The sequence below is a fragment of the Neophocaena asiaeorientalis genome, unplaced genomic scaffold, assembly GCF_003031525.2.
Source record: "Neophocaena asiaeorientalis asiaeorientalis breed wild unplaced genomic scaffold, Neophocaena_asiaeorientalis_V1.1 scaffold680, whole genome shotgun sequence".
Classification (NCBI taxonomy): Eukaryota; Metazoa; Chordata; class Mammalia; order Artiodactyla; family Phocoenidae; genus Neophocaena; species Neophocaena asiaeorientalis.
In genome coordinates, this window is record NW_020171816.1 from 87,607 (window position 1) to 115,012 (window position 27,406).

A 27,406-nucleotide genomic window follows, 5' to 3' on the forward strand; every position below is an offset into this window, starting at 1 on the left:
GGCCCGGCACCTGGGGGCGGTGGGACGCTCACAGCTGGGGGTGGGAAGAGGGCAGCATGGACGGCGTCCTGGCCCAGTACATGCAGCTGCACTCGTGTGATGACATGCTTGAAGTTGTTCTCGGTGGCTGTACAGGAGTAGAGGCCGCGATCACCAAGCTGCAGGGCGCGAAGCAGCAAGCCCTGTTCCGTGCGCAGGAAGCGGTCGTCTACACGCATCTGTGGGGGCAGGGGGTGGGGCTCAGGGGCTGCAGGACCACCCTGTTGCCCCGGCCAGCTCCCCAATCAGACCACCTCTGGGGCCACCCCATGCAGGGGCACCCGTGTGGAATTTCCATATACCAAGAAAAACAAGTTTCCATATAACATCTGAATAATAAACACTTCCATTTCAGGAGGAATGACCATAAGGGGATTCTGTACAAAGAGAATTCTGGAGCCTACACACAATTTCTATTTAATGAGAATAAAGAGATGTTGGGGCACCCTCATAGAATTTCCATGTAGAAGGGATTGCCTAGAAGGTATTTCCACAATAGGAAAGCTACCCCACAGAATTTCCATATGCTGGAACTCATCCACGTGACATTTCCATAGAATGAGGTATACTGCCAATAAAGTACACACATGGAATTCTCATATAAAAAGGCATGCCTACAAGTAGTTTCCATGTAATATGGACACCCCACAGAGTTTCCATATAACTGGATTCACCCAAATGATCTCCACATAGGGAAGGGAGCTTGGAAGGACTTTCTTAGAATGAGGGCTGCCCCAGTTTGGTTCCTATACCACATTTCACCCACGTAGAATTTCGACTGTACAAGGGACTCTCCCAACCATGGTGAGGACTGTGGGGCACAGGAAATCACCTCTCGGCGCCGGTCACTCGGATCTCGCTGGAACAGCCACTTAACGGTAGCCTGGGGCGAGCGGGGCTGGCACTCAAGGAAGGCTGCGCTCCCTGCCACGCCATACTGCACAGACTCCACGGCATTCTTATTGGCTGTAGAACAAGAGGGTGCCACGTGAAAGCAGCACTACCTCTTGGCAGACTGCAAGCTGGCGAGGGGCATATACAGGGATACCCACCTATACAGGCAGGGCTGTGCCATCAGGCATCCACTCCTTGAGGGGGTGGCCGAGGACACCCCTTCTCCAAAACCCCTCACCCCCTCACCCCCACAGACCATGTGAGAATCCTTCCAGTGGGGGCCCCATGAGCAGCTCTGTGGGCTGCACAGCTCCGCACCGAGGAGCACCCAGTGGTGAGACATAGAGCACTCACCGTTGGAATTGAACCCACGGCACTGCCTGATGGGGTTCCCGTGCCGGACGTCCTGCCGGCGGCTCCGCCTGGATGAAGATAGCTCCTGAAGGAGTATTCCCAAGAAAACTTGCCCCCCAAGTCTCTATAGCCCCAAAACTCCAGGGTAGGATGTCTCACCCATAAAGTCCCCGAGAGTAATATCACATCCACCTCTAGACCTCCAGGACAGAGCCCTGGGTCTGGTGGCCAAAATTCCAAGGGTCTCGGGGTTCACACCTCTTAGAGGACGCTGTGTAGCGGGAACAGGCTTGGCCATCCCAGGCACAGTAGGGGTCCCGGGCAAGGCAGCAGTCGGCACAGGCGGCCCCATATGCCTGGCAGCGGTGCAGGCTCAGGTGTGTGACGCCCACGGCTGAGGCCACGTACAGTTGTTGCTGTGGGCAGGGGTAGGAGCTTGTCAGTTCCCTCCCCATAGCCAACCTTCCTTAGGAGCCAGTTGGGCCAGGCTCCTCCCCTTCTTGTGCTGTGCCTCAGTGTCCCCATCTCTTTGCCAAGGGCTTGACCCCAAAGTGAAGCAGCCTCCATCCCTACCCTCAGCCCACCTCGCCAAAACTCACCCTCTTGGAAGAGATGGTCATGGTCTTAACAGATGCCGGGTCCTAGAAGAAGAGAGGGATTAGCTTATGACCCTGGGGACCCCCTTCCTGTCCTGACCTGGAGGTCTGAGGTCAGGAGGTGGTACTGAGGAGAGCCATGGCGAGGAGGACAGGACTGGGTGGTGTCACACCCACCTTGAAGACCTCCACCTCCTCTAGCATGAGCTCCTCCATCTGCTGGTCATCCTTAGGCAGCACAATGACCTTCTGCACTGTCCCGCGGTCTGGAACGGGCCGGGCAGGGCCTCAGTGGGGCTGAGGACGCTGGGAAAGGGGCACCAGCCTCAGCCCCTTCCCCCACCAGGGCCCAGACCCCCCAAGGGCAGTGGAGTGGGAGAGTTGCCAAGGTTGAAGAGTTGCCCCCAGATGAGGGGAAGAGGTCTAAGGAGACTGGCCCTGGATAAGGGGGGAGTCACAGCTAGAGTCTGCTCCTCTGACCCCAGACCCTCATTTTGGGAAGCTGCGAACAGGCTCCAGGAAGTGTTCCCTTATGTTGAGGGCTACTGGAACAGCGGTGGGTGCAGTTTGCATGTGCACACGAGAGCATGTGTGTCAGTATTTGGACCCAGGTATGCTGGAGGTGTCTGGCTCTGTCCTCCCTCTTTCTGCCCAAACATGGGTCCCCAGGCACCCAGTGTCCCTGCTCTCCCGGCCACCAGGGATAGGGATGAAAATGGGGTTTCGCCATCCCCATTCTCAGTTATCCTGGTAATAGAGAGAAGCCTCCAAAGGATGAAGATGGCAGAGCTGACATTGACAACCCTGTAATAACCCCCTAGCAGGGCAGGGCCCAGCCCTATGGATCAGTACCCTCCACCCAGTGGGCCCAGTGTGGGAGGGGCCGGGAGCAGCAGTGGGTACCTGTGCCCAGGAAAAGCACCTCATAGCGCCCGTCGGCTGCATCCACCTGGTCCACGGCAACAGTGGTGAGACGGTAAGGAGAGCCTGTGCGGACCACTAGGGGCCGCCGCTGCAGAGGGTAAACGGCCTGGTACATGAGTGGGTGGGTGCGCATGAAGTTGATCACTTCATCAGGATAGTCCTTGGTGGACTTCATGGATGGCGTGAAGGTTCCACCAGGGCACTGCAGGCAGGTGATGAGTGTCAGGCCCAGGCTGCCCAGGGCACCCTGGACCCATTAGCTTCAAAAGAGGTCTCCGCTCTGTCTGTCCCCACCAGCTCCACCTGCTCCGCTTCTCAGAACACCCATCTGGGCTTTTGCCCAATACCCAACCTCTCTGCACGTCCTGCACCAGCTGAGGTCCCAAGGTCTCACATGGTCAAATCCCATGGCCATCTCCCAAGCTTCATGTGCCATGACTTTGTGGCAGCGTTTGGCAGAGCTGACAATGGCCTTTCTAGGTCCTCATCCCCACCCGCTTGTCTCCTTCCTCTGACTGTTCTTCCAGTGCACCACTTCCCCAGCTCCACCCCTGCTCAGCAGGATGGCAGGCCCGGAGATCCTTTAACACCCTAGGCATGTGATCCGATCACGAAGCTCTCCTGCTTAGACTCCCGCAGTGGTCCATGTCACACCAAGATCAGGTGAATCGCCTCCCACTACTGCAGGGGCTCCTGCTCACCCCCATCTCCAGCCTGCCTTGAAGACTTCCCTACAACTTTCAGCCTCCAAACAGCCTCCCAGAGGGAGCAGCCTGCCACACCCAGCCACCACCTTTGTTTCAGGATTCTAGCTGGATTCTTTCACAGCCCGACACTGTGTGTAAACGGTGGAGTTTTCCTTACGGTGTGTTTTGTTTTAACTTCAGCTTTATTGAGGATGAATGGTGAGTTTATGTGTGTATGGTCCACCTCCGCCCCCGCCCCCGCCAACTTGGCTGTGAGTGCCACGATGGTGCGGCCCATGTCTGCAAAGGGCCTGATCCAGCACAGTTCTCGTGGAAAGAGAGGAAAGGGAAAGGTGGAGTGAGTGGGGTCCTCACCGTGCCGGGCCGTGGGTAGGGCATCTTCCCTGAGAAGGGCATCCATTGGTAGTTGGGGCCCTCCTTGTGGGCAAAGGGCCCATTGAAGACCATGCGAATGTCAGCCATGGAGTAGACACACACGGCAGAGCCTCGGAACACAGAGCTGCGGGCAAGGCAGGCTGCTGCTGCGGGTGGGGCAGACCCTTGGCCCAGGGTCCCTCCCCAGCCTGCCCTCACCCACAGCTCCCCAGCAGGATGGGGTCCTCCACAAATCACAGCTCCCTACTCAGCCACACCCTGCCACTGCCGGCCCCAGCCCCAGTCTCACCCCGAGGAGATAAAGACAGCGTAAATGACTGGGTTCCTCACATCCTGGGTCTGCTGGACAAACACATCCTCTGGGGACAGAAGGAGAGGGAGCTGGGAGGGTACCTTGGCCTCGAGCCCCAAGGCCCTGCCCACTCCTGGGTGGGGGGCACCAGGCTTCCCCTGACCACCCATCCGGCCGCCATCCCCTGCAGTAGCCATAGGCCCCCGCCCGCCTGCCGGGTGCTCACGGAGCTCGTCAAAGTGGGTCTCGATGCCATCCTCGCCTGGCACAGAGCAGACCAGCCTTGCCTTCAGGAATGTGCTCCACTTGTTGACCAGGCAGCAGTGGCCGCCGTCATCGTTCTGGGGGGCAGGGGGCAGGGGCTGGGTCAGATCAGCTCACTCACCTCAAAGACCCTGACAGAGCAGGGCTGATGGAACCAGGACTGGGCCTGGGGAGGGGGCAGCAAGGGGCCTCATACCAGGCAGATCCGCCCGATGCGGGCATACACGGCGGGGCTCTGCGGTGCCTCCGCAGACCGCTCACGGAAGAAGAAGTAGAGCTTGTCGTCATTGCGCTCGGCGCTGTCAGGGATGAGCTCAGCGTGGATGAATGAAGGGTCTGCAGGTGTGCAGGCGTCAGTGAACCGCACCCTCCTTGGACAAAGCCTCTTTCCCGGGCCAGGTACAAGAAGACCCCCGAGTCTTCCCGGGATAAGAAACTACCCCTGCTCCAGCCAGTCAAGGGCCAAAAATTCTCCCACGAGTGTTTCTTTATGATCTCTGTGCCGCACCCCAGACATGCTGCCCACTGGAGGTGTTGTGGGCTCTGCTCACCATTGAGCCACCGGGAGTTGTACTGATCCGTGCGCATGGCCGTCTGCTTTCCAAGCGTGCGGAAGATGGCCGCGTCGGTGCCCATGAAGTCGATGTACACACCTGCATAGAGCTCCTCGTCTGTGGGTGGGCCAGTGGGTCAGTCAGGGGGACGCCCTTGGCTAAGGCCGGTGCACAGCACACATGACCTCCAGGGCAGGGTCCCATCTCCCCCTCAGGTTCTCCAGGGCGATTGTATCAGTGGGGCGTTGGTGAATGTTTTAACAACTGGCTCTGGGAGGACTGGGATTAGCAGCAGTTGGCTCTGATTAGCAGCCAGAGCCAATTTCTGTGGTGTAAATACTCCCACCATGGCTGATCTCAAGCTGCTAACCTGAGGTCACTCACTGAAAGTAGAGTTGGGAAGACCTGCCAAAACCATTGTCTAGTGTTTCCACCCCATAGATACGAGAAATGTAAATAATCTCAAGAACATAGATAATAATAAAATGTAGTGAAATAATTAGCAAGTAATGAGTTTTGAGTATTTTTACCTTTGTTTTTAAAGTAATTTATTTAACTGTAAGTGTATATAATTTGCTTTCTAACAATAGCTGTGTTTAGTAGCTGGCTCACAGAATACCTGAAAATTTGAACAGAAAATTTGACAAACACACTGGCTCCAGCACACCACTCCAAGTCTTCCCTCTAGACTCCCCCAGGGCAGGCCCTGTCTTCCCCCATCAGACTCCCTGGTCTGGACCCTGCCATCCGGCTAGGACCTTCTTACTCACCAAGAGGGAGAGGATAATGCCCACCCTCTGCCTTTCCCAGGCTTGGAGGTGGCACACTGCCCAGTAGCTGCTGAGAGGTAGACTCAGTTGGGCAGCCAGAAAGTAGGCAGAGTGCAGGGACCTGGGTCAGCAGTGGCTTCACCCAACCTGGGGGTAGGGGCAACAGCTGCTTCCGAGGCCCCAGGCAGGACTCCTCCCCAGAAAACATTCTCCCAACTCTCCCAGACACTTGGCCAGACCAGAAACATGGCCAGACCAGAAACAAACTCCCCAAGCTGGTCTCTGGGCCAGGACTCTCCATTGGTGCTGCCTTGTGGGCCTCTCCCAGCCTGACAGACAATCCGAGAACATGCTATGGGACCACTGCCTCATACCACCCTCAGTACAGACTCCACTTGTCTTCTCTTCCAGGAAGCCTGTGGCCAGGAGGGTTCTGGCCTTTGCATGGACCACACTGTGGATTTCAGGGTAGAATCTGTCCCCTGCGCCCACCGCACCCCCATTCGAGGGGATAGATGGAGGCTCATACCACCTAGTCTCTGCCCCTCTGCGCACACTGGGGTCTGGTCTGTACCCTTCCCCTTGCCAAGTGGGGCCACATTGTGGGGGTGATGGGGGGGCAGGTTTCAGACACAGCAGTTTCATGGTCTCTTCCCTGGGGTAAAGTGTTGGTGCCATGCTCCCTGCTCCAGAGGCAGAAGTCACACCTTTAGGCTTTAGAACCAGGGTGGGGTGGGAGCACTCACTGATGAGGGCTGAGGCTGTGTCCAGCTTGGGGTCGTAGGGACACTTGCCCTTTCCTGACTCAAGTTTCTCAGGCTCCAGGTAGAAGATGTAATCCTGCAAGGCAGAGAGGGGCTCGGCATCATCCAAGCCATCCCGCACACGAAAGGCAAGGGTCATCAAGCTCCCAGGGTGAGAGCGAGCCCCCAGGGAAACCCTGAAGCCACCCTGCTCCACTCCCCAGATTTCAATGGGTTTTAACTCTATCTTGCCAGGTCTCCCAGGGCAGGGCGGTGCTGAGGGTTCCCAGGGAGGTGCTTCCTGGTCTAGATCTCAGATAAGACCTGGGAATCAAGTCTCGGAGGACTCTGCTTTGGGGACCATGAGAGGGGCATCAGGTGGGCTTATAGGGGCTGAAGCCCCTCCATGCCAACTGGTTCAGGAAGATTCTGGCCAGGGCCCCCTTGGGACACAGAGGCACAACTCTTTGAGCTGTGGCTGCCTGTCTTGGGCCATGAAGGGCAGGGTTACTGGCCAAAGGCCTGGGATCCTGTCCTTTGCCATCAGGTCCCACCAGGCCAGAGGGCTCTGAGGTTATCGTTGTCGCCGGGTTTTGTGCCCTACCTGTGGTCCTCAGGATAGACTAATAGGCCAGGGCCTTTTCCCTGCCCCTCAGCAGAGCCCCCAGCTCCACATGTCTCCGCAGGGAGCCAGGAGCTGAGGGGTCCAGCCCAGACCACATGGAATTCACAAAGGCCCCCCGCCCCATGCCTCCCAGCCCATCCCTGAAGATGCTAGGAGGAAGGCTGGTGAAGGCACTGGGCAGGACGAGCTCATGAGGAGGTTAAGGGAGGAAGAGGAGAGAGGCACAGAGGCAGGAAGGAGGTGGCAGCAGGTGGCAGGGATGGTGATGGGAAGGTGTACACAGGCCTGCTTCCAGTTACACTCTGCACACATGACTTCCTGCACACACGGGGCTGCACACACAGCTCGGCACGCATCACTGCCAACACATGGAACCCACTGTTCACACCCTGGGCCCACACACGCAGAGTCTGAGCGGCCCCACTTCTCAGCACTCCCTGCCACAGACACGCGAGCTCAAGCGACCACTTGCTCTATCACTCACCGGCAGCCCCTGCCCCCCTGCCCGCCCCTGCCCAGCCCCATCCCTCAGCCCTGTCCTGGGTCAAGTCTAGTAGACACACAGCTCTGCCCCTCCCACCCCAGGGGTTAACCCGTGCCCCAAGTGAGGCATGGGGCATGGACACCTAAGAGCTATGTGTCAGGCTGCACACATGTGCCATTTTCCCACGCTGGGTGCTAAGTAAGGTGTGGGTTGGAGAGTGCCCAACGCGTGCCCACGCATGTCTACACACGTGTTCTGAGGGCGGAGGCATGGTTGTCCCCAGGGCTCCTGTCTTTCCCACCTGATGGCTTCATGATTTCTTGTCACACTGAGGCTGACATGAGTCCAACTGGGAATGCCTTCAGAGGCTGAGGGCACTGCAGGGGAAGGAGTGGGAGGGGGACACAGAGGTGGACGGAAGACCCGGGGGAGGCTGGCCTGGGGTGCAGGCTCCTGGCTGGAAGGCCAGGCCCAGGATGAGTTCGGTTCAGAGGCAGTGCTGCCTGGCAAGAGCCTGAAGGGATGAGGCCCACCTGGCGTGGGGCTGTGGGCGTCGGGTGGAGGGCACCATCGGTGGCTCTGCTGCCTCGGCCTCTGACCACCTGCATCTGGGTCCAGGGCGTGGCCTGAGAAGACGAGGAATACGGGTTAGAGCCAGGGGTGGCAGGGGCTGGGGGAGCGGGCTCGGGCTGCCAGCTTCTCACACCACACATGCCAGGAACACATGGGAGCACCTGAGCCCCCAGAGCACATATATGCACCCCTGTGTGAACACATACACACAGCTGGGGCACACCTGCACACACCTGTGCCCCTTAGGTCCAATCGTTCTCACACACTCCCTACAAGGTCACACCAGCTCACACGCATGCCCACATGGAAATGGAGGAGGGCAAAAGCAGGCAGGGTGGGGCAGAGCTGAGGAAGGGGCAGCTCTCCCCCAGGCCGTATGGCAGAAGCTGACCCAGGCGTCCAGCCTCCTGATGCTGAGGCCCCCACCAGGCCCTCTGGCTTGGCTGCAGGGGCACCGTCCACATATGGAGGAAGCGCTCACTACATGCCAGGCACAGTGCTAAGACCTCTGAGAGCGTTAGCTCACTGCCTCCTCCTCACACCGACCTGTGAGAAAGGCAGCTATTAGCCCCATTTTCAGGAGAGGAAACTGAGGCTCTGAGAGGTGGAAGAAGTCACTCACCCAAGGTCACAGGGCCGGGAAGTGGCAGGGCTGAGGCTCAAGCCCATCCTCCCATCAGAACCCTGGAAGGTAGCTATCAGTGAGGGCAGCACAGGGCCAGGGTGGGCGAGGCTTACCTGGGCGCGGCGGCCGCGGTTTACATAGGTGCACATGGGGTTGTAGGCGCCGGTCCCGCACACATACAGGTGTGTTCGGTTCCAGGGCTGGATGAGCCTGACGAAGTTCCCGCACTCACCCTGGGGCCAGAGGGAAAGCCAAGGAAGTGCCCAGATGCCTGCCTGGCCCCAGTGCCTTCCTGAAGTCCCCTGTCCCCCGCCGCCACCTTCCCCCACCCCACCTGTGACCCCACCGCACTCACGTTGCCATCCTTGCCTGAGAGCACACACTCCTCAATGCGCTGTGGGGAGGCTGCCCAGTGGATCTGCCAGAGATGGAGGTCAGAGGGCCCGCTGGAAGGGCCCCCAGCCCTGGGGCGCGCGTCCCTCATCTCCCCACCACATCTGGGCTGGCCCTTACAATGAGGGGCTCGCGGTTGATGTCATGCAGGTCCAGAGACAGCACGTAGTCCTTGCTGCCCACATACATGCGGTCATGGTCCTCGTCCTTGAGCAGGATTCGGTAATCAGTTGTGTTGAGCAGGAAGTTGAAGAAGTGGGCCGTGCCTGTGGCCTTAAGCTCTGTGGGCAGAGGGCAGAACAGCAGTGAGGGCTCTTGGAGACCATCCACCCATACCCGCTTTGACAGAGGGGGTAGCCCCACCACACGGTCATCTTAAACCCCCAGCTTCCCCTCCAGGGCCTGCTGGGTTCCCTCTCTAGTCCCTGACATTCTGGGAGGAGAACGTGGGACAGTTGGGCAGGCCAGGGAAGGGGCCACACCCAAAGCCGGGGCACTGATTCATCGGCAGCCCAGCCAGTCTCTGTGTCCCAGTGAAAGGGCAGCGGGCGTGGGCCAGGGTGTGTGATGGCATCAAAGACTCTCTGCTCAGGTGGGGAGTTAATGTTCCCATGCTCAGTGTGGGGCCAGCTTCCCACAGGGGCCTAAAAGGGTTAATGAACAGAGGGGTGGGGGGCAGGTGCAACCAGGACAGCTCACAAATGCTGGCACAGAGCCAGGGAGCCCTGTCCTCACCCCAGCTGCCAACAAGACAGAGGGCAAAGCTGGCACACAGCAAGGTCCCCACCTTGCCTGAAGAAGGTTAGCCAGGACACCGGAAAGCCCTGCTGGAGCCAAACTGCCCAACAGACCTTGGGCTTCCCCCAGACCCCACAGGGTTGCTGATGGTGGAATCCTCAGGCCACTCTGAACCATCCAGGAAGTCTTTCCCAGGAAAGAGGCCCTCCCCCTAGTGCCGCAGCATCCCCAGGGCTGGCGACAGGGTCCAGCTGAGTCCTCAGTTTCCCTTCTGTGAGTCTGGCAGCCCTGGCCCTCTCACCCTCAGGTTGCTGAGGGAAAGTCCTCCTTTCTGGGGATGAAAGACAGGAGGAAACTTGGCTAATGATAGGCCAATGACAGAGGACTCCAGGAAACTTGGGAACCTTCCTCTGGGAGAGGGAGTTCCGAGGGGTCCCCTTGGCAAGTCCCTCCTCTACCCACCCCCAGCTAGTTTTAGCTCCGCAGGAGAGAAGAGATTGCAGTGAGGGTGATGAATGTTCACCAGCACAGGAGGCTAGAGATGGCAGCACACAGAGGAGTATGTATGCATGCACACGGCCCAGGTATACACACACGCACATATGTGTCCTACATCAGATGACACATCCACCAAGGGGAACTTACACATCGCATCTCCCTGCCCCACATCTGGTAACCCATTTCACAGGTGGGGCTATCAAGGGGGAGGTCTGGAGAGGGAGAATCTGAGCCCTGGGATCTGAGGTCACTGAGAGCCATAGATGCTGCCTGAAGGTGGAACAAGCAGGTGGCCCCATCCCATTTAGTCAAGGCTGCTGTCTCTGACTGGCCTGGCTGAACTTGACCCCTGCTGTGTGCTGGAGACCCAGGAATGGAGCTGGAGGGGCTGTGCCTGAGAGCAGCTCTGAATGGGAGCTTCAGGATGTGCTGAGATGGGTGTGTGAGGTGGGCTGGGAGCCAGGGGAGTCCCACAGCAGACCCAGAGCCCACATCTGAGGGCTGGGCAGGGCAACGGCCTTTGCCCTGCCCAGCCCTGACTATGGCAGCAAGAGAATACAGGTGATGACCTTGGCCCACCACTGGGACGCAGGGACGCCAAGGGATCAAAGGGCCGATCCCTGCCTGGCTACAGCCTCATCAGCGGTGCCTCTGAAGTCCTAGGCAGGGCAGCCTGAGCACCTGTCCTGCACCTGTTGTTGGGCCACTCGGAGTCCCCCGCCTGGCCACCCGGCCATAGTGACAACAGGAAAGTAAACACTCCCCCCCCTCGCCAACCCAGGGCCAGGAAGTGGCCAGAGAGGAAGTGGGGCTGCCAGCGGAGCCCCCCCAGGCTGGGAGAGCCCGCCAGGGGTTATTTATACCCTGGCTGGGGGCATGGCCTTGACTGTGCCCTTACCCGTCCTGCTGGGCTAGGGGGCATTTGGGGGGCAATGGGGGGAAGGGAGGCGAGGCTGAAGTGGGCACCTTCAGACACAGACACCTAAGGTGCGGGGAGCTCCAAATATCTAGCCCCAGGGATACAACCAGCCATAATGTCTACCTTCCCATCCCCGCCTAGCCTTGGGTCCCTATAATCCAGACCCTCCCCCTCTACAGTGCCACGACCCCCAAGTCCAAGTCCCCCTCCCAAGTACAGACAGAGGAGACACCATTCAGCAGATGAGGCAACTGAGACCTACGTGAGGAGCAGGAGACCAGCCTTGATCTGACATCCTCCCTCTCAACTCTCTGTGCCTGAGCCCTTTGGTAGAGGTGGGAATGGAGGGAGCCTCTTACTTAGTCATCCAGTACCTATTATGTGCAAAGCCCTGTGCTCATTAACATCCAAATTACAGATGAGAGGCACAGAGCAGGGAAGTGACATGTCAGTGTGCATGGAGCGTGATATTCCCACCCAGGTCCATGGCCTTTTGGGCTAAAGGAGGGTCAGGTGCCGGCAGAGCCAGTCCTTGGTGGTGGGGACTGCCTGTTGGGAGGGCCAGGGCCGGAAGGTGACTCGTCCTCCATTGACAGGGCACATGACTCAGGACCCTCGGGACCGCTCCCAGTGGCCACGGGATATGGCGTCATGGCTCTGTTGTCACAGGATGTGATGTTTTGGTCTCTGTGGAAACTAAGGCGGGTGTGGGGAGCCCCCATAAGGCTGTGTGGGGTAGGAAATGGGTGGGAGCAAGGGGGAGGAATCTCTGGCTCTGGCATGGGCTTCATGACCCCAGTTGCGGTCTCGGAGCACTCATTTCCCTCATGCCAGATTGTAGTAAAGAATTCAAATAAGGGTCCCCATGACAGCCCTGCATCCCCAGCTCCAGACACGAAGACTGAGGCCCAGGGGAGAGTGGTGCTCACCTTAGGTCACAGGGTGAGGAGTGAAATTGGTGTGCTGTCCCACCTCCTCACTCTGCCGCAGGGTAGAGGAACAGGGGGCCTTCACTCCTCCAAGAAGCCCGGGTCAGGGCAGATGGTGGTTGAGTAGCCCTGGGCATGCTGCTCTGACACCTGCAGTGTCAGCAGGGCTAGAGCTTACTGGCCCTCAGCCCCACTGAGGAGCAGGGACTTGGGCCAAGGGGACCTGGGGGCCTGAGGGGGCATGGATGTGGGGGAGCTGACACGGACTGAGGTTGCTCCTGTCCTCAGGCCAGTCCCCACCTCTGCTCCACTTGCCCCAGGCCCAGCTCTGATAGCAGGAGTGTCGCCCCTCCCCCACCCCCAGGACAATACAGAGGGAGGGGCTGGGGCACAACCAAAGGCTCTGTGGGTGTCAGGGATTCAAGTTTGTATAAGCTCTGACCTTGGGGAGGGAGGGTGGTGTGCCTGAGTGATGCTCCAGGGAAGAGCTCCCCACCCCCATGCCCTCATCCAGGCTGGGCACAAGTTGGGTGGGGTGACATCCGGGAAGGCTTTTCCCGTCATGGGGAAGGAAGAGCCTTTTCTGGCATCAGACACCTCATTTCCGCAGTCGTTTCCAGCCTCTAGCACTCTCCCATGGCCGTTAGACACTTGGGGTCCTGGCCCAGAACGGCCTGGCAAAGGTCCAGAGGCAGGAATTTTCTCAGTGTAAAGGAGGCTTAATCCTGGGGGTCTCTGTTTCCTCCTCTCTGGGAAGCAGCTGATGATGCCTTACTTTAAAGGAGGTGGTGGGCGAGGACAGCACTGAGGAGGCGTGTCTGCAGCCCTCACCCGCAGACCCCGAGTGGGCGGCCCCCGACCCCTGCTGCCTGTCTCTAGGACACCAGGTCTGCTTGCCAGTGAGGCAGGGGCTGCTGCAAAAGGGGGGTCTTGGATCAGAGATGGGTACCCCGCCCCCTTGGTTACAGCCCTACAAAGCAGCAGGCCCTGACGGACAGGGTCACCTCCCTGGGCTGTGCTTGGGTACTGGGAGGTGATAGACAGGTCCCGGCAGCTCAGCCCTGACCTCTGACTTCATGTGGGCTGGTCCAGCCTTAATCCCTAAGATGAAGAGAAATGAGGCTGGGGGTGAGGGGTGGGGGTGCTGGCCGGGGTCTCTGGTCAGTACTTTATCCCCCTGCCCTTCTGAGGAGGGAAACTGAGGTGGATAAGGAGATGGTAGCAGTAGCAGCAGCAGGAATGGCAGGGTCCCTCCTGGACACTCCCATGGGCTCTAGGGAGGGTTGGCCCCCGGCCCCTTTACCACTCCCTCAAGCTGTGAGGGGCCCCAGAGGGAAGGCCCAGGGGCTGGGCTGACCCACTGGCTCTCGGCCTAATCCTCTTTTAATGAGCGGCCAGCCGGAAGGCCTCAGCCCCTGGCCACAGCCTTGTAACCCTGGAGCCCCAGCCAGGCGAGCTGGGGGCAGGGCCTCCCTAAAGCCTTTGCATGCACCTTTCTTCCTGCTCAGCACATCCACCTTACTCGTACCTCAATGCCAAGACTCCAACCCTGGCCAGGCCAATCCAGGGCCCCAGCATCTGCCTTGACATACCAGGGTGGCATCTGCCTTGTACTCCCATGGACCCTCTCCTAGGCATTTACCATTTGTTCAGGTCCAGGTCCCACATGGGGCTGGGCAGAAGAGGCTGTCACCTTTGATTCAGGGGCTGGCTCTCCCAGTCCCACCTCCCACTCCATCCCTAGGGATGTTCTAGATGGGAACCCCTAGAAGCCAGACCCAGGGTTTTGCCTGGGGCTTAAGCTGCCTCTTCGCTGGGGGGTAGGCTCCAGGTTCCTCTGGTCCCAAGCCCCTCAAAATCTGTCCTCTTCAATCCCATCTCTGGATCAAGCTGTCCAGATCGGAGACCCAGAAGCCTCCCTAGGAGGCATCCATACTCGCCCCTCTTCCCCCTAGGCAGGTGAGCCAGGTCAGTGCCAACAAAACCAATTACAGCCACTCTCACCCAATTAGCAACTAATTATGGCCTCATAGTCCATTCAACATAATTAACATGTAAATGACTCCACGTGTTTATATTCAATAACGGCTCTGATTGAATTTAATTTAAAAGTCTGAACTGGGGACCCAGTTACCGTATTTCATCACTTAAAGCTGCCACTTCCTGGGAATGTCAGCTCCTCCAGGGGAGAGGGACCCAAGGCCAGAGTGAATGGTGGAGGGGCAGGTGCCAAGACACTGGCCCAGCGCTGGAGAGGGTGGAAATGGTTGTAGTCCCTGCCACCCTGACATGCCTATCCCAGGGGTGCGGAGAGGTGGTGAAGTCAGAAGAGCCCCCGGTGGGACCCACAAGATGGGAAATCTTCTGGAACAAGGGGTCCCTTCTATAGGGCTACTGTAAACATCGCAGCTGTTCAGTAAACACCAAGCTGGAGCCGAGCTGGAGCAGCCCAGCTGGGCTAAGCTCTGCTGCAGGCTTCCCTCCCATTTTGGGGGCTAAGGGCTGGGGGTTGGGGGTTGGGGCCTGGGGCCTGGGACCGGCAGGCCCAGGCATGCTGTTCCCACGCCCGTTCCGCCCCAGCGCCCACCTGCTCCGCCCAGGAGAAGACAGGCTGGGGGCACAGCTCATCCTGACCCGGGAAAAAGCCAGGTGGGAAGGGGCAGCAGAGTCACTCCCTGGCACACACACGTGGTGGACAGCAAAGGTTCTACATCTCTCCCCACTAAGGATGTCCAGTGACTTTAGACCATTGTGTCCCAGCAGGTAGGGAGCCCTCCAGCCTCGGTGCTTCCATTGATCCCTGCCCAACCCCAGTACCACATGGTGCCTGATTGTTCTAGGTCTGGGCTGGTGGCTCAGGGGGCCAGGATGTCCTACCTGGACCCGGATGGCATGCACGGCTGCCTAGGAGGACACCTTTGGGCATCCGCAGGCCAGGCAAAGTTCAGAGCTCTTGCCCAGCTTGGAAAAGACACAGTGTGGTCAAGGAGGCTGGCTTGAAGGGTCAAGGCGGTCCCTGAGCCTGGGGTGGGAGGAGGGGGCCTGGGCCAGGCAAGCAGCTCACACTGGAATGTGCCCCAAGAAGTGGGAAGGGGGTGGGAAGAGGGGCTGGTCCTGAGGGGAGGGTGGCACCAATCCATTTCTCAGGTGGGCAGAGTATATCAGAGCCTCCAGTTCCACAGGCCTCGGGGAGCCCACCCCTCCTCCCACATTCCAGACCTGGCCCGGAAACCCCTCACTCCTTCCTCCACCACCTCCTCCTCCCTGTGACTGCAAAAGACAACAAACTCTCCATGGCTCATTTACTCTGATAAATCAACCAGACAGACAGGCCAGGATGGGACCAACAGGCTGGTGGGTGTCAAGACCCTCCCCCTGCCCTGGGCCCAGCCCCCATCTCTGCCCTCCTCAGACTCCTGGGGTCCCTGCAGCCCCTTCACATCACCCACCCAGAGATTCCCAGGATGTCCCAGACAGTCTTAGCGCCCCCCCCTCCCCGCCAATATTCAGATGGGGACACTGAGGCACCGCACAGACAGATGTGTGCTCAGGGTCAGCCTTGAGGGATGTGGTGAGGCTGTGTCAGGACTCCAGGCATGACTTAGCTGGTCGCCAGTCCAGAAAGCAGCAGCGAGTACTCCACACAGGCCTGGTGCTAGGACTGGAGAGTGCTAAGCAAAATGACAGCGTGAGCAGCCTTGAGCAGAGGAGCCTGGAGTGCCACCCATTCCACCTCAGGTGCTGCAGGAGCCCAGGAGGCCCCCACATTCTAGCTGTTGCTCTACACTTGTAGTGTAGGACTGACAGGAGCCACCCAGGCTGGTGGACCAGCAGGTCCACACAGTGGACTCTGCCCCTGGAAGGAAATGAGGGCATCAGCACTGAGCCCTAAACGGGAAGAAACAAGGCCCTTGGCTGGGTGCAGAGACCTTAGAGGAAAGAGCATGTCCGGGTAGGAAGCCACGGAGGGGTCATGGTAGTGATGGGAGGAGATGCAGACAAGGGGGGATCAGGGGAAGGAAGGAAGGACGAAGACTGGGGGAAGGGGGTGGAGCTGAGACCTCACGCCCCAGAGGCCTCCTGGTCCCTGGAGGGGCTTGTTGCTTTGGGGCTGTCTCTGCCCTGCAGAGATACAGCAGATAGGCAATACTTGCCAGCAGCCCCTGTGAGGATGCCACAGGTCAGCCTAGCTGAGCCTCCCTCCGCCACGGGCTGGCCTCCTGGAACCTAGGCCAGCAGCCACCGCCCAGACCCCATTCTTTGCCAGGTCAGGATCAGTAAGCAACCCCAGGAGACATCCACCCTCTCCCAGGGGCTGCTCAGCAGCCTGGGGGGCGGGGGCCTGCAGGCCTGCCAAGCTCAGGCACCCACGTGAGCTGGGCTTTGGATTCAGATCGGAGCCTTCTGGCATCCAGGCCTCTGGCAAAGGCCCTCTTGCTATTTCTAAGAAAAATGCAGCAGGAATCTTCTCTGCTTCTCCAGAGCTCTAAGGGCTCCCTTGAGGCAGGGCTCAGATTCCCAGGACAGCGCCAGGTCAGGCCAAGAAAACATACTCTCGGGCCAGTCATGTAGATGCCCAAGTGAGTAACCCAGGTCTGGTCACCCCTAGCACAAGCTGTAGGAGCTAGAACAGTGCAGGGTGTGGGGTCGGGGGGGTTGCGGGCTGTGTCACTGCAGCAGATCGTGGGCCCCAACCAGACTGGGACACTCATCTCTGGGAGAGCCTCCTCCATGGCATCCCTTCCCCAAATGCATTATCTTTTTCCCAGTATGTATTTGGTACCTCTGCCATGAAGAAAAGAGCTCAAAAACCACAAGGAGAAAGTGCAAACTCTATATCCTAGCACCAAGAGCAAGACTCCATCTAGCGTCTCGCCCTTCCCCAACTGCTGCACCGCACACACCCCGCCTCTGCTCCTGCTCTTCCCGCTCCCGAAATCTCCCTTCCCGTTTGTGATGTAGCCTCCTCCACAAATCCTGTCCAGACACCCATGGTAGGCATCCTCCTCCTCCTGACCCCACTCCATCCACAGGGCTCAGGGTCCCTCTTGCAGTCCTTTCCAAACACCATCTGCTTTACCAAAGGTTAGAAATCTAGAGGGAGAGGTGAGGCAGTACGGACTCCTGGGGCACCCCCAGGATCAGCCCTCAGCCCTCTGAGGGTGTCTGCCACCCTCAGAGTAGCTCTTAGTTTCTGAGACTTCCTTTGCCAGAGCCATAACTGTATTCACAAAAAGTTAACGCACAGGGCTTCTCTGGTGGCGCAGGGGTTGAGAATCTGCCTGCTAATGCAGGGGACACGGGTTCGAGCCCTGGTCTGGGAAAATCCCACATGCCACAGAGCGGCTGGGCCCGTGAGCCACAACTACTGAGCCTGCGCGTCTGGAGCCTGTGCTCCGCAACAAGAGAGGCCACGATAGTGAGAGGCCCGCGCACCGCAATGAAGAGTGGCCCCCCACTTGCCACAACTAGAGAAAGCCCTCGCACAGAAATGAAGACCCAACACAGCCAAAAATAAATAAATAAATAAACAAAACAAAACAAACAAACAAAAAAGCCAAGCATTTAAAAAAAAAAAAAGTTAATGCACAAAACACAATGAAGTCAGCACCATTTTTGCCCCCATTTTACAGATGAGGCAGCAGGGACACAGAGGGACTTCACTACGCAAGGTCTACCCATGGCCAGGATGCAAGCTAGGCAGCTTGAGACCTCAGGATGCCGTTTCCATGGGGCCACTGCCATCCCTACCTTACATGGAGAAACCGGGGGTGGGAGAGCCTAAGCTACTTGTCTTAAGATCACACAGCTGACAAGGTAGGATAGAGGTTTGCCTGCCTTCAGGGCCAGCTCTCTGGTTGAGCACACACAGCACCACCTCTTCATTCTACCAAATTAAGTGTCCCACCGCCTGCCCTGGGGGAGGAGCGGGAGGTCTCCCAGGAATCGGAAGCCAAGTACCCACAGCTCTGAAGACACCCTCTGGGCTCCCCACCACCTCTGGAGAGGTCACAGGGTTGGAGGTGCACACACACAGGTGCAGACAGCCAGGAGCCCACTCTGAGGCCGCCACCTCCCAAGCCACAGGGTGAAAGATGCCTTTATGGGCCAGGATGAGATTTTTATCTTGGTGGTTTCTCTTTAAATTCTTTACGATTACGAAGCAGTGGGGGCTGCCAAGGAACATGATTTACTCCTTGAGCATGCACCAGCTCCTCACTCCGTGCCAAGGGAAGCTGGAGCCAGGGAGGGAGGGGTGGGCGTCGTGCCAGGGAACCAGAGACAAGGCCTGTGCTGCGGAGGCCCAGCCAGTGGCGGTCCCATCTGAAGCTTGGCTGGACCTGGAAGGACCACAGCTGAGAGCCTCAGGCCCTGGCCTGGCTGACCCAGGCTGGGCCTCAGGCAGGCTCTCGGCAAGCACAAGGACCTGCCCCGCTCTCTCCAAGGGCTGATCCCTGGCCAACTGAGGGGCAGCCAACCAGCACCCAGGACCTCCCAACTCCCAAAGCGGCCATTTCCAAGTCCCCTCTCAGGAGTGAGGCGGCTCTCATTTCCAGGAAAACTGAGATTCGAAACGCAGGGATCTCGGCTCAAGTTCATGCTTTGGGTCTTCCTTCCTCCCTCATCAGGCTCATCCTGGAATACCCACACCTCCCCAGTTTGCTAGCTCCAAGTCCCCCTGTAGCTGTCAAAGCCACCTACCCAGCACCCCTGGCCTCCAAGCTCCTGGGCCTTCTCACCTGTCCCTTGCAATGTGAAGCTCCAAGCCTGTTTGGCTGGCCAGGGAGCCTCCCTGGTGGGCAAGGGAGGGTCCTTAAGCTCCCCAGCCCCACTCCTCACACCGTTCAGTCAGGCCAGCTAAGTCGAGGCTTGCTAAAGGCCCTTCCAATTCAATCCATATTCACCCCATACTCACTCCCCCTTGGGTGAAGTAAATGGACTGTGACCCTTCCTAACCTCCGATCTCATTTCCTAATAAGGAGACCTGGCGACTTTGGTTCTCAAATGCCACACGCAAATGATGTAAGTGGTGGCACTGTTATGGGCCCAATAGCCCCAGAGGCTCAGAAGCTGGGCTGAGGAGGGCTGGTGGGCACTGACCAGCACCAACCCGTTCACCCTCCACCTGCAAAATGTCCTTCCCAAAGAGCAAGCCAGATACACCCAGACTCTTGAGAAGGTTGAACCCCAGGGCTGCTCTGGTCATAGAAGCCCTTTTCACTCCTGGACCCTGGTTTTCCTTCTCTGAAGGGAGAGAGCTTCCTAGAGGACTCTGATCAGTGGAGGGGCTGGGGTGATGGACAACTGGATTCATAAGAAATAAGCAAACCCAAGTGCTGTTTCTCCAGTGGTAGAGAGCACAAGAAGACTGACCAGTGCAAACCCAGCCCTTTCCTTGGGAAGTGAGGCTGGGCAGGCTAAAGCCGGCACTGCAGGGTCCTGGAGCTCGAGCCCAAGCCCGAGCCGGAGCCCATGGAAGAGGGCTGCGCCTGCATCCCCAACCTGCCCTCCACCCCCAGTACTGGGACAGGTTCAGACATCAGGCAGAGCCAGGCTCCATCTTAGTCCTGCTCCTGAGTGACCCGGGAAAGCCTCTGGGTCTGATTCCTCACAGGATACCCAGGCAGTCCCCCTCTCCAGGCCTTGGAGGGACTACCACTTGGTTATTATCATGGGTACCTACTGTTATTTCTATTATTTTCATCTTTCCTGACCTCCCCTGGCAAGGTGACCTTCCATTCCATCTCCTTACTCCGGCCTCAGTTTCCCCAGTAGCCCAGCCACCTCATGTCATCACAAGACCGCTTTCCCCCTCCAAACACCTCTTGGCCTCAAGTCCTGGCCAAAGCCAGCCCAGGCAGCAGCAGTGTATTGTGGGGGTGGCTTCCTGGGAAAAAGTAAACATTCCCCAAGCTAAACAAAGGACCTGGCAGGGCCCTCACACCTCCCTCTGCAGTGGGAGGTGGTACCCCAGGGCTTGGACCATCTCAGGGTGGGGGAAGGGAGAGGTTTTTTTCTCCCAGGCTTGGCCAGTGACTCTGGGGTTAAGGGGACTCCAGGCCCAGGCAAGGATAGGTGGTGAAAAGAGGGCCCTGCTGCCCAGGCTCTCTAGTTGTAAGCATCCATGAGCTCTCAAAAAATAGCTCTCCTGCTCCTGAAAATCCTCCTCACTTGACCCCTCATTTCTGCATGACCTTGGCTGTGCTGCTGATGGAAGCTCAGCAGATGGGCCATAGGAGTCTCCCCACTCTGACTGAACCCTGGGTCCCTTCTCCCTTAAACCCTCTCTCAGCTTTAGGCCTGGCTGGGGTGCCCAGGCGGATGGGCAGGCAGCAAGCCCAAGCCTGGCCCAGTTCCGGCCTTTGTTCCTTTATCTGCCCTGGGCAGTGTGGCCCCTCATACCAGAACCTCCGGCTTAGAGGGTCTGGCCCGTCTAGGCCGGAACTAGCACCTCCCAACTGCAGCAGGACCCAGGCAAGGGAGGGGATGTGTCTAGGGTAAGGGAGGCCCTGAGGCCTGGTATGGCAGCTGCTATATCCATCCAAGGCACAGATGGAGAAACTGAGGCATGAAGCCACAGTGACCACCAGTGTTCCCAAGAGCAGCCCTCTCTGTGCCCCTCTTGTATATACAGGAGGAGAAGCTCCCCCCAGCCCTGGCCACAGCCAGGCCAGGGTCCAGGTTCTGTAGGTGTTGGTCTCTATTCTCACTCCACAAATGATCAGTGAGGGCCTACTCCTCACTGAGGGCCGCATCGTAGGCATGAGCTGCCTGAGACCATCCAGCATGAGGGGGGAGAGGGGTGCACAGGGCCTGGTGCACAGTAAGTGCTGAGTTCCCAGGACTCACCGGCCAGCTGGGTGTCCATTGTCTTTTCAGCCACTTTGTCTGTGAGCACCCCATCTTGTTCACTGCACAGTCCCCAGTGCTCAGCACAGGGCCTGGCACATGGCAGGTACTCAAGAATCTGCTAAACTAAGTGACATCTAAGCATAAAAGTAGGACAGGAGATCAAGTAGGAAACAGAAAGGTCATTCAGGACAGGGAAACCTGCCCGTGCAAAAGCACAGAGGCCTGGGGATGGGGTGGCCCCAGGCAGCCTACAGCCCCACCCCAGGCTGCCACAAGAGTCAGCGCCACAGGCTGGCTGCCAGTGAGTTGGGCTTTTAGTCACTGTGGGTGTCAGCTTCAGAGCTAATTGAGGGGGAATCGACCTGACCGATGTGGGCTTCAGGCGTCGGCAAGGCCAGAGCACCAGCACTATTTCTGGCCTCTCCTCTGCCTCCTGCCTGACCGTGGCCCTGCCCTTGCCTGATACTCGGTTTCCCTCTCTGGAAGAAAGGAACAAAAGCCTTTGCCCCTTTGCCCCTGCAGGTCCAAGAAGGTTTAAAAGGAGTGTACAGAGACCCTCCCAATATCTTGTTTCTCCTGCTTCCTCTCATGGGTCTCCAGGGTGATGACAAAAGTAATACCCAGAGTGGACGTCTTGGTTCCAGGATCCCAGGGGTGCGGAAACCAAGTCACCTGCCCTGCCCCTGTGGGGGGAGGGGATGCTCTATTCTCCCTGCTGGCACCATGGGCTTGGAATGGGGTGAGAGGGGGACCAGGCCCCTTCAATATTTATTAATCAGCTCCGAGGACTTCCACCAGGAAAGGGTAGAGATATCAGCAGAATAAGTATCTCACCTTCTTAGGCCTAGGAGAGAAGTTGTCTTTTACAACCCAAACAACCAACTCTTCTGCCCATTTCTCAGGCCCTGTGCAGGACTCCTTCCAGGCACATCCTCAGAAATTCACTCCCCACTCCCCCATCAAGTTGCACAGGTAATATGGAGCCAGGAGAGGGGCTCTGCTGGGGGACATGGGAACATGGTGAGGTGGGGGCTGGGCCTCAGCCAAGCCTGAGGAAGGAAAGATAGGCCCAGCCTTTCACCCTTATAAGTGCATCCGGAAATCTGGTCAGCCAGGGCTGAGTCGGTCCCACTCAGGGCAGGCAGCTGGACCAAGTGACCCTGGGCCAGAGGAAGGCCAAGGCTGAGAACTCAGCGGTGACCCCAGGTCCCCCAAGCATGGCTGCTGTCCCTTACCCCAGGCCAAGGATAGACTCTTGGATCATGCACACCTTCGAGGAAGTGGCTAGTGAGTGAGCCATCGGTATGCCTGGAGAGTATGTGTGGCACATGTGTTCACCTGCCTAGTGGGTTAGCTGCAAAGGTGATGGAGCCAGGGGACTAGCATCTCATTCTGCAGACCCCAACTCATCATTGTAACGTTCCAGTGACTTCAAGCAAAGTGCTCACTGGAGATGTCAGGCCTGTCAGAACAGCACGTGCTCTCCCTGAACTTACCGGGTGGTCTAGTCTCTAGTCACAGCCAAGAGCCCCCTCCCCAATTCCTGGGAACCCCTCCCACATGGAGACCCATAGGAAGATTCCTCAAGCACCCACAGCCCAGCAGAGCAGGTCCTGCTCCTCTAGCTTTCGGAGGCCTCAGTGTCTGCCCTGATTGTCTCACCAGGCAGGGCAGGACCAGTGGCAGGGAAGGGCTTCTGTTTGTTTTGTTTTGTGGTACGCAGGCCTCTCACTGTTGTGGCCTCTACAGTTGCGGAGCACAGGCTCCAGACGTGCAGGCTCAGTGGCCATGGCTCACGGGCGCAGCCGCTCCGCGGCATGTGGGACCTTCCTGGACCGGGGCACGAACGAACCCGTGTCCCCTACATCGGCAGGCAGACTCTTAACCACTGCGCCACCAGGGAAACCCAGGGAAGGGCTTCTGCAAACACAAGTTTGAAAGGCAAGACACCTCTGTCACCCCAGTTATCACACAGAGGGAGATGGTCTGCAGACTCAAACCCAGAGGCCACATATTCTGGCTCTAGAAGCGGTCTGGGGACTTCCCTGGCGATACAGTGGTTGAGACTCCATGCTTCCACCGCAGGTTCAATCCCTGGTCGGGGAACTGAGATCCCTCATGCCATGCAGCCAAAAAAAAAAAAAAAAAAAGCAGCAGCCCAGACTCAGGACCCTTCTCCAAATATCTAAGTAGTCCAGTCTCCAGCCTTTCCCAGCAAGTCACCACTTCCTTTGTCAGCCCCAACACACCCAGTGTGACCCATGTGGCTGCACAATTTGTCCTTTTTTGCTCTGACCTCTCTTCTCTCTCCTGTGCAACAGGGCCAAGTGCTCTGGACAGAGGAGGATGCTGGGGAACAGCAAGGCAGCCTCTTACCTTTAAATGAAAGCCGGACCCGGGGCGTGGCCGGGAGGTAGTCCTGGGTTGGGGTGGCTGGCCAGGCCCCAGTCAGTAGGGAAGCCCAGAGGAGGAGGCCAGCGACAGGCATTGTGGGAGGGGCCTAGGGCCCAGAAATCAGGCAGCCGGCTAGACACCTGGGAGGGGGAGCAAGATTGCAATGTGTGAGGCAGAGTGGGGTATCCTGCCCTACCAACATTTCCCTGTGTAATTCTGCCCAAGGTGCCTCAGTTTCCCTATCTGAATAAATAGGGCGATGGGTGTCTCCTTGCTCACACCCTCAGACTGGGGCCATGAATGCCTCAGTGTGAAAACCTCATATTCTTTCTTGTCCCAAACAATGGGTCTAAAGACCAGCCACTGAGTGCAGCCTAGGGTCCCAGGACTAATAGGGGCCATGGGAGACTCAAACCCTCCCCGCATCACAGCTTCCTGACTTCCATTCACAGTGCTCAGCTCAAGCAGGTGATCTTACAGCCCTCTCTAGTTCCCTTGCATCCACCCCCAACCAAATGGGCTGTTCCTTCCCTCTCCCACTTCAAGGAATGAGGGAAGAGATGGGTCCAGTCCTGCTGGCTCCAGCCAAATCTCTCCTTCTAGTATAGGGAAATCTGAACCTGATTATTGGGGTTGGGAGCATGAGGGAGTGGAGGATGAGTGAGACACACACAGATGGCCTAGAGTGAGAGAGAGACAGCAGCCAGAAAAGGAGAGTCAAAGAACAGTAGGGTCTACTTTTACTGAAATCACAGCAGGAGGGATCCAGGTCAGACATACAGAAGGACTTCCTGCCAGGAAAATTTCCAGCTCTGCCTACAGAGGGCAAAGAAGGGGAGCGAGGACGGCCAGCAGGCCTGGGGCAGGGTCTGAGCCAGCCTCAGTGTCCCCTGCAGAACTCCCATACCCCCAGCAGGCCCAAGTTTCCATACAATGTTTTTCAAATATTGTCTCCCCAGGCAGACTGGCTGTTGGGTAAACGCAGCCCAGCACCAGTTGTCTGAACATATTGCTCCCTCCAGGCGAAAACCAGTGCCAACTTCCCAACCGCGCCCCCCCCAACCAGATGCACTGGGGGTGGGGGCACCAAGAATGACAATGTGAGCCCCATCCCCCAGATCTGTCTGGCCTACTTCCTTCTCCCATGGGAGACAGGACCCCAGGCCCACTTCTAGGACCCTGAGGTGGGGGTGGGGTGTAAGAGGTAACGTGGCCTGTTAATCCCCTGCACTGGCTAACACATACTGAGGCAAGGCCCAGGCTCCACATCTGACTGTCCAACCCCACTCGACAGACCCTGATGCCCTCCCTAGCCCACTTCCCCCGAGACCTTGCCTCTCCTGCCAAGCAAACCACTGGTGGTTCCTCAGACAGGAAGTGCAGCTTCAGGCTGACTGACCCATTCCCCATGTGGTGCCCTCTGTGGGAACACCCTCTCCTGAGTGCCTGACACACCTCTCATGTTCCTTCCAAATCCCCCATCACAGGTGCTCCCTCCTAGGGAGGATGGCTGAAGGAGGGAGGGGAGAATCAGAACCAGCCCTTCCGCCAGTCTGCTGGGGCACAAAGCTGGTGCTGACTGAATGGCAGGCCCTGATGAGGCGGGCAGGTGGGAGAAAGGGCTGTGCAGCTACCAGCACCCTGGGGTTCACCTGGGAGGCCCCCACTAACAGTTGTGGATATACACACGTCCACACTTACATGCCCACACTCGTCCTTACAAGCATATGTTTGTTCAAGAACTTGACCTGCTAGTGGGGTGGGGCTCAAGGAAGCTGGGAGACACTGTCCTGGCTTGGGAAGGACAAGATGCAGGCTGGGTCCCTTAGAGAGCTTTGTTCCTCTGTATCAGGGGGCTCAGGGTGACTCACCTCCCATCCTCCCTGTGACCTCATTTCTCCTACAGCCATTTTCATGGTGACAAGGTCAGGGTCACCAAGGACAGTGGTGGAGTCCCCCAAGGTGTCCAGAAACGTGGAGGGCTTTGCTCCACTGGGCCCCTACAGGGACCTCCCACAATGCTTTGGCCCTTTAAAAGGGTGAATGGGGGATGTTCAAATCTGTTGGGGCCTCAGGCCCAAGTCTAGGCCCCCTCCTTGGCAGCCTGGGGGGTGGAGGAGAGAAGGAGACGGAAGGAAAAAGAGGAAGAGAAGGACAGAGAGAGGAAAGGGGAGGGCATTTCCACAGTTGCTTCCCCTCTGCCAGCCCCTAGATGCATTCCACCCAGCCCCAGCCCCAGAGAAGCCCCCAGTCTGGCCCAGCCCAGGTGGGTGGACAGAGAAGGAACAGCCACCGCCACCTGGGAGCCCACCAGGAGGAGAGCAGAGAAGGAAGGAAAGAAGGCTGGCGGGAGGGAGCAAGGGAGGGAGGCAGGCGGGAGGGAGGAGGAGAGAGGGAGGAGAGAGGGAGGGACGGAGGAGAGACGTTCGAACAAAGAACCGAGGAGCTGGGGCTGGCAAGGGGTGCAGGGAAGGGGCGGCCAAACGAGGGGGTCTGGAGGCACCTGGGGGTGGGGCAGGGGGCTAGGAGGTCGAATTGTCCAGACTGATCCAGACTTCTCAGGCTTGGGGGGGTTGTGGGGGGCAGCCTGCCTCAGGGAAGGAAGGTTGGCTCCTTCGAGCTGAGAACTGCCTGGATGGAAGGGAGGCAGGAGCAGGGGCTGCGGGGGAACATGGTGAAGAAATTATTAACAGCACCCCACCCCCCACCTAGCTGCTCTCATACTCCCCCCCAGCAGGCCAGAGCTCCTTCCTGATTCCTTGGCTTCCCCCTCCCCCAACACCCTATGGACCAGGAAGCAGAGACACACCAGCATAGCTAGTATTGAAACCCCCCCATTTCATGGCCAGGGTTTCCCAGTCAAGGTCACCTGGGCTTCGCTCCATCTTCCCCTTCAAGGTATTCCTGGAGCGGCAGGGGTCTGAGGCTGGGTTCCTGGCCTCCTCTCCCCAACCCCCTGCACTTCTGGGCCTGGCTCCTTCAGAACTGAGGGGCAGCAGCAGGGGTAGGTGTGCCCAGTGTCCTCACCTTCCAGGACACCTTACCCCAAGGGTCCAGGCACACTCCCTATGCAGCCTGGGAAAAGGCTCCAGCTCCATCCAACCCCCTGGACTGGAATGAGCCTACCAACCTCTGGGTGCAGTTTTCCTATCTCTCCAACTAGGACAGGGGCTTCTGGGAGACAATCTGTATGAATTCAGGACAGGAACCCCCAACCTCCAGAGCAGACACATCGGTGCCTTCATTCCCCACCCCCACCCCCACCTCCCCCAGGTGTTCATGGGCTGGTGTTCACAACACAGTTATCTCAAGAATTAGAAGTTATTTATCCAGCCAGGCCTCCAGACCTAGCTCCAGCTGACCCCTCCTGCCAGTCCTGCCTCATTCCTGGGCCACCTTGACACGCTCTGGTCCCATCTGCTCTAAGCAAGTCCACCTAGCTCCTAGTGTCCCCTGCCCACTTAACCACTGGGGCCCCAGCCTGCCCAGATGGGGGGCTTGACTGCAGGCTCTCCCAGCTCACTTACTCCCCACATACAGCAGGGCCCCTAATCCAAGCAAGACTCCCTGCTGGAAAGCAAACCCAAACTAGCAGCAGGGGGTCAGGGGGCTGGCACAGAGCTGGGAGAAAAGCCTTGGGGCTGGCAGTCCTGCCCTGTTGATCTTGGAGACCCTCCACGTGGGGGCTGCCAGTATAGCGCTTCCCTTCCAGTAGACGATCCCCAGATCCGGACACTGAGGCAGGGCAGGCGTACCTACTGGGGAAGAATGCTGCCTGAGGCGTTAGTGGGAGAGCTCAGCCAGGAGAAAGGGCATGAGGCCTCCCGCTCCAGGAACAAGGCGGTGTAGGTGTAAGGAAGCAC

The 27,406-nt window shown here is 58.2% G+C and overlaps 1 protein-coding gene across 1 annotated transcript in view; it reads right to left on the minus strand.

The window, feature by feature from the left end:
• The window catches only part of SEMA3F (semaphorin 3F), a 27,905-nt gene extending 1,223 nt beyond the window's left edge, over positions 1 to 26,682 (minus strand). The window contains exons 1-20 of the mRNA XM_024737712.1: positions 26,413 to 26,682; positions 26,047 to 26,202; positions 23,526 to 23,683; positions 9,333 to 9,493; positions 9,175 to 9,237; positions 8,933 to 9,052; positions 8,155 to 8,247; positions 6,516 to 6,609; positions 4,997 to 5,116; positions 4,642 to 4,781; positions 4,408 to 4,522; positions 4,179 to 4,248; positions 3,869 to 4,013; positions 2,787 to 3,009; positions 2,061 to 2,149; positions 1,887 to 1,928; positions 1,546 to 1,703; positions 1,288 to 1,355; positions 872 to 1,005; positions 4 to 218 (exon numbers count right to left, since the gene is read on the minus strand). Of these exons, the coding sequence (XP_024593480.1) occupies positions 4 to 218; positions 872 to 1,005; positions 1,288 to 1,355; positions 1,546 to 1,703; positions 1,887 to 1,928; positions 2,061 to 2,149; positions 2,787 to 3,009; positions 3,869 to 4,013; positions 4,179 to 4,248; positions 4,408 to 4,522; positions 4,642 to 4,781; positions 4,997 to 5,116; positions 6,516 to 6,609; positions 8,155 to 8,247; positions 8,933 to 9,052; positions 9,175 to 9,237; positions 9,333 to 9,493; positions 23,526 to 23,637 (2,162 nt within the window). The 5' untranslated portion in view covers positions 23,638 to 23,683; positions 26,047 to 26,202; positions 26,413 to 26,682. The remainder of the gene's footprint in view (positions 1 to 3; positions 219 to 871; positions 1,006 to 1,287; positions 1,356 to 1,545; positions 1,704 to 1,886; positions 1,929 to 2,060; positions 2,150 to 2,786; positions 3,010 to 3,868; positions 4,014 to 4,178; positions 4,249 to 4,407; positions 4,523 to 4,641; positions 4,782 to 4,996; positions 5,117 to 6,515; positions 6,610 to 8,154; positions 8,248 to 8,932; positions 9,053 to 9,174; positions 9,238 to 9,332; positions 9,494 to 23,525; positions 23,684 to 26,046; positions 26,203 to 26,412) is intronic.
• Between the last annotated feature and the right edge of the window lie 724 nt (positions 26,683 to 27,406).